The sequence below is a fragment of the Hakea prostrata genome, chromosome 10 (assembly GCF_041222555.1).
Source record: "Hakea prostrata isolate BN-2017 chromosome 10, UWA_Hpros_2, whole genome shotgun sequence".
In the NCBI taxonomy this organism is placed as follows: Eukaryota; Viridiplantae; Streptophyta; class Magnoliopsida; order Proteales; family Proteaceae; genus Hakea; species Hakea prostrata.
In genome coordinates this window covers 42,359,064-42,364,591 of record NC_142609.1, presented here as the reverse complement: position 1 = coordinate 42,364,591, position 5,528 = coordinate 42,359,064, and the positions used below count along the sequence as shown (strand labels likewise).

The 5,528-nt window shown below is 38.1% G+C and overlaps 1 protein-coding gene across 2 annotated transcripts; it reads right to left on the bottom strand.

Annotated features, from left to right (window-relative positions):
- Window positions 1-1,836: 1,836 nt before the first annotated feature.
- On the bottom strand, window positions 1,837-5,223 carry LOC149003127 (two-component response regulator-like APRR9). 2 transcript variants are annotated; one of them, XM_089138905.1, is made up of 5 exons: window positions 4,832-4,917; window positions 3,775-4,644; window positions 3,514-3,668; window positions 2,953-3,063; window positions 1,837-2,571 (listed from the first exon to the last, which is right to left on the bottom strand). In XM_089138905.1, the coding sequence occupies exons 2-5, from the start codon at window positions 4,076-4,078 to the stop codon at window positions 2,278-2,280; spliced, it is 864 nt and encodes a 287-aa protein (XP_088995031.1). In that variant the 5' UTR covers window positions 4,079-4,644; window positions 4,832-4,917; the 3' UTR covers window positions 1,837-2,277. The 2 variants fall into 2 exon arrangements, with proteins under 2 accessions (XP_088995031.1, XP_088995030.1); XM_089138904.1 differs by having other exon boundaries at window positions 1,839-2,571; window positions 3,775-3,936; window positions 4,832-5,223.
- Between the last annotated feature and the right edge of the window lie 305 nt (window positions 5,224-5,528).

Here is a 5,528-nt window from a genome sequence, read left to right as displayed (position 1 = left end):
AGTTTGGCAAACGCTTTTTCCATCCCAAAGACTTAGACACCTTGATACAAAGTTTCAGCAAAGAGGGAGCAGACGAGTATTCTGTTCTAAGTCCTAGAGGGCCTGAAGCCCAGATATGTTTGGTACAGATGCCAAGAAGTCTCTTCAACTTTCTTGCAGAATGGACATAATGAAGAAGAGTAACTCCACTTACTGATGATACTGTTAGTGGAGATACCTTGATGAATGAGTTTCCAAAAAAAAAAATTTATACCTGGGCAAAATTTTCAGTTTCCAGAGTAAGTACCACCATTTTCTTTTGGTTCGATAGAACATAAGAATTAACAATCTTTATATACGCATTCTGGGTAGAAAATTTACCATTTGGGCAGAGATTACATTTCCAACTGTTTGCAGAATCCGAGATATGGATAGAAAAGATGATTTTCCGACAAGGTGGGAAGGTAAAACATCAGATAATTTAGGAATTACACTGTCCAATGCAAGATTGCAAGGTAGTGTTTTGTTTATTAGAATTGAGTTTCCTTTTTAATTTAGGACTTTGTAATTGGCTAGTTAAAGCCTATATAAACCCATCATGGAGAATAGTATTCAGGGTTATTAAATTTTCCTGTCACAAATAGGCTGCTGCCTTCTTCTCCTGTCTGTAAGTTCCCTTGCTGTTTGTTTGGTATTTCAAGTATAAATAAGCTGATAAGCTCCTTAGTGTTTCATGTCCAAGCTGCTGGAGTTTCTTTGGTGTTTAAAGTCCAACAAGCCTGTTAGAGTTTTGGTGTTTAAAGTCCAATCCTCTGAATTGGTGGTAAAATCAGTCTACAGCAGAATCTGTCCTAAAAGTCTCTGGAGAAGCTATTCTTGATAAAGAGATAAAACCCAGATCCCTTTCAATTTTCTGATTATTTTGTTTCCCTTGAATTTGAGCAGATCAAGAAGCCCCTGAAATCAAGAACTTAGATCTTCAAACAATTCCCCCACCAGCTAGCACCAAAACTTTAACCATCATTATCATTTTCATTTTCATTCACTCCCTCGATCCAAGAAACAGCCACATTGGACCATTAAATAAAACCATGAAATCCAGCCCTTTCTTCTGGCAAGTACCTAATTTCCAACCTAGAGATACTTCGATCCAACCATCATAAACCTCCAAAATTGTGACCCCATATATCATGTACTACTCCCTTATTTAATACAACCCCATTTAACCACTCTAACCTTGGTTCTTGTGTACTCCAAAAAACTGGTCTACACTGCAACACCATAAAACCCTGTGGTGTTCCATAAACTTACCTTCTAATAGTAAGTTACTTCCAAAGATTGAAACACCATTTCTCTCAACCATCCCTAGCACCCCTAAAATCTTGGAGCAAACATAAAATAGATTTTTATTTGTAGGAGCCGCTGCTGCATGCTGCCAAGTGTTAGGATTTAGCCAACTATTCAAAAATAAATCGGATGATTGTAAGAGAAACTGCAGAAGTATATATGTAAATACAAAATTTTATTTTCATATTTGAAGGTTTAAAACTTTTGAAATTTACAAAATCAAGTCCCTAACTTTACAAGACTCAATCCCCAAAATCAAGCCCTAACTTTAGACTCAATCCCCAAATTTCCCAAACCCTATGTGCTCTTCCACTCCTCCAGAAAACCCAAAACCCAAAAACAGATACCCCACATCAACTACTCTACACAAATCCCAACACCATAAATCAAAACATACCTTCAGTTCGAGTTAGCTCTTATACAGATCTTGGCAATAGGCCCTTAATCCTATTGAGGCTACATCATACCCTCCCCTTAATTGCTAGCTTTTACTCACTTCCCCTATAGAAACTACAACCCACAAACATGAGTTTAAAGCAAGGATTTTTTTCTTTTTTCAAATAGGGTTGAAGATATATTAGTTTTCATATAAGTCATTCTTAAATAAGATGGAATAATGTGTTTCATTAGCTTATAAGTAGAAACCCTCATGGATGCTAAAGCCATTTTGTCTGTTCCACTGTTAGTCTAGGATCAAATATTTACTTTTCAATCTTTGACCAAACCAATTGTTCCAAAACACAATTAGGTTCATGAAAAATATTAATGAATATAGAAAAATGTAGTTGATGCTTCCTTTAGCACATGAAGGAGTCAAATGTCCTAACTGTACAATCTTCAGGAAATAAACAGTATCCTTGTCAAGAACTGGATATCCATTGATGCCCATATTTCCATTCCAGGGTTTATTCTTTTATTGGTATTTTCTCACTACCTTGCAGCAGACACTATTTATTTACAATTTGAAATCTTTGATAGGACAAAGATTGGGGGTTCATCTTGATATAATTTGGAGGAGATTGCTGTTCTGGAGATGGAAACATCTAGGTTCTCTCTCGGTGGAAGCAATCCAGTTTCCAGCCCTTTTGGCAAACAGAAAGAACTACCCTTTGCTTTGTTGTTGTCATTGGACACATTGCATTGAAGCTTTGTTGATTCGAAGTCAATTTCTTGATTTTCACTTTCAAGATTCTCCTTTAGCTTCAATGAACCTCCATCTTTTACTTCTGTACCACCAGATGATCTCTGCATATATTGATCACAAAGAAGTTCATCCAAAAACATAAGTGATCAAATTATATTAAAATTCATTAGAACGTCGGACTAAAACTACATATAAACTTTGCCTTTTGCAAACTGCCTCAACTTTCAGATCATATCTATTTTATCAAGTACGTATTAATCATTGGACTTGAAATTTTCATAACTACTGGATCAGTTGATTGAAAGAGCGATGATCAAATGTTATTGACAATTTACAGTTCAAATTCCGAAGTTTTGGACTCAGGATCTAAACACCGCAGACCCATGACCTGTACACCCATTCCAATTGTTAAAGCATGCACAACAATAAAAAAAATTTCAAATAAATACAATTGTCTTACAACAACACATAAGGATGTTTACCTGAGAATCACTTTCTTGATCAGAACCATCACTTGTTCCAGATCCCGTACGAGCATCTGAACTTTCATGATTGATAGCAGGGATATTGTCAGACACAGTCTCAAGTGTAGCCTGATTCAAATTCATATTTTCAGATCCAAGCCCAGAACTATTAGATTGCCAATAAATATTCTTCTGTTGTTAATTAAATGTAGATGAATTACCATAATGCTTGAAAACTAGAGTAACACATGCAGATATTCATCGAATTATGCAGTACAGAAGCTTAATCTATTAGAGAGGCTCAACTGGTATATGAAATACTCCAAGGTCCCATAGTGTCTGAGATATTAGATTAGGCAGAAGTGGCTCCTTGTTTGGCTCTTTGGGTGTCTACAGAGGTATCCATACCTCTACCATAGTGGGTCTAACAACTCAATATAAAACTAGGCTATCCTACCAAAAGCCTAAGCTATCAGGTGGAGAGAAACCCAACTGGTATTTGAAGCCACCCAAGGTCCTATATTTATGTAGGTGTGAACAGTTCCCAACAGTTAATTGATAAGGGGAAAAATTACATACATGATACTTCCTCCAGACATGCTGCCATAAGTTTCTTAGTTCATTATTTCTAACAGGCTTCGTTAGGAAGTCTGCAGCACCCTTTAGCATGCATTTTAACACTATGCCGAGGGAGTCGCGAGAAGAAATCAGTAAGGAATTGTGAGAAGCCATCACTGTGAGAAACAAGTAAAAAGAGTTAATTACAAGCCAAATTAGTTTTACATCTCTATAACTCTTTGTTTTTTTTTGGGGGAGGTCAAATACTTCTCTTTTACTTACTGACTACAGGAACATTTTTGCATATCTGGTTGCTCATAATCTTGGAAAGAAGACAGAACCCGGACAGAGAAGGCAAATCCATTTCGGTTAAGACGAGATCAAAATCCTGGGATTTCCTCTTCAGGACGTCCCAAGCTTTACGTCCGTCTGCAAATGCAGAAACTGTTTTAAGCCAGAAACAGATCCAATCAGCAGGGAATTTTTTTGGCCAAAACAGAAAAAAACTAGCCATATGTTCATGAAAGGAAACAGAAAGAAGTTGAAAGATACCGTTCACCGTCCAAATGATTTTTAAAATTTTCATCCAACCGTTTAACAGGTTGATTGAGAACCCTTGACGGAATTTCTAGTATTAAAAAGAAGCACTGGTTCTTAAAAAAAAAAACATCCACGTGTCGTCTGGATTGAAGAAAAACCCATCTGTCGAATTGACGGAGCTTTTACCAGAAAAAAGAGAACGAATTGACGGAGGGATTGGGGAAGAGAAAATCGAAGGGCAACCCTTCAACGGACGCAGGAAACATTGAAGGAGGAAGACAGAGACAGAGGAGAGGAGAGGCAAAACCAGGACCAGAGAACGAGTGCAGTTGCAGGTTGAGGGAGAAAGAGAGAGAGACAGACACTTGCAGACATTTCGTACATGGTGATGGTGAATCTGATTTGTGGTGCTATCAGGGGGACTCCGAATCTCTGGCGTAAATGTAAACAAAAATGAGAAGAAACAAGGAAGAAGGGGATGAGAGTCATGAGAATTGTTTTAAGTTTTCATGGAATTGATTCTCTAAGTCGATCCAATCAATTAAGTAGATCGCTTTGAAGTTATCGACCAATTCCACGAGCAGCATCTCAATCTGGATTTGGTTTCGAATCCTGCCAAAAAAAAAAAGAAGAAAAAAAAACTAAAACCAAGATCAAACAGTACTTGTCCAATCTTTATAATCAGTCGTAATTATTAGTAGGCTCGAGAGAAGAAATCGTAAAAGTTAAAGTTATCGAAACAGAATCATTGTTTCTACAGAATCGAAACTGAAACTGAAACTGATGGATAGAGTTAAACCTTGGTAGCTACATTTTCTGAGCAGAGCAGTAAGAACAAGCCTAGTACAGTCGTCGTTCTCGACGAGCAAAACCGTAAGGAGCCTCCGAGATAGAAATCGATCCCATCGTATCACCTGCTCCTCCCCTCCTCTTATTCTCACCAGCTTCCCAAGCTTGGAAGACGACGATGCAACCGAATCATTCACCCTCAGAACCGAAAATACAGGTCTCTTCTGTGCCTTCATCTTCTTCTTCGGCAGTAACGATCTTCCATGTCCTCCAGCGATTCTCTTTCCTCTTGCTGCTGCTGCTGCTTGCTCGCTTCCATATTCTCCAGCGATTCTTCGTTCGTCTTGCTGATGCATGCCTCGCTTCTCGTTCCTGCTCCCATCAAACTCTACTGTTATTTATAACCTCATGAAGGAGAGAATAAATGAATCTGGATCCTCACTCATCCCGTCGGGTAGCACAGAGGGCTCCCCGACCGGGTTTCCCACCACACATTACGGTGGGGGCCTACAGATGAAATTTAAAATTTTCTTTTTTGTTTTTTTCAAAAAGTGTTTTTCACTGTAGGCCCTACTGTTTTGTGTGGCCGGAACCCATCGGGGGAGCTGATCCGGACTCAGAATAAATAGTGAAAAGAGGCGAAAATAAATAAAAATGGAACCATGAAAGAATAAATTGGGAGAAATTTTTATTTTTTTCGGTACAAC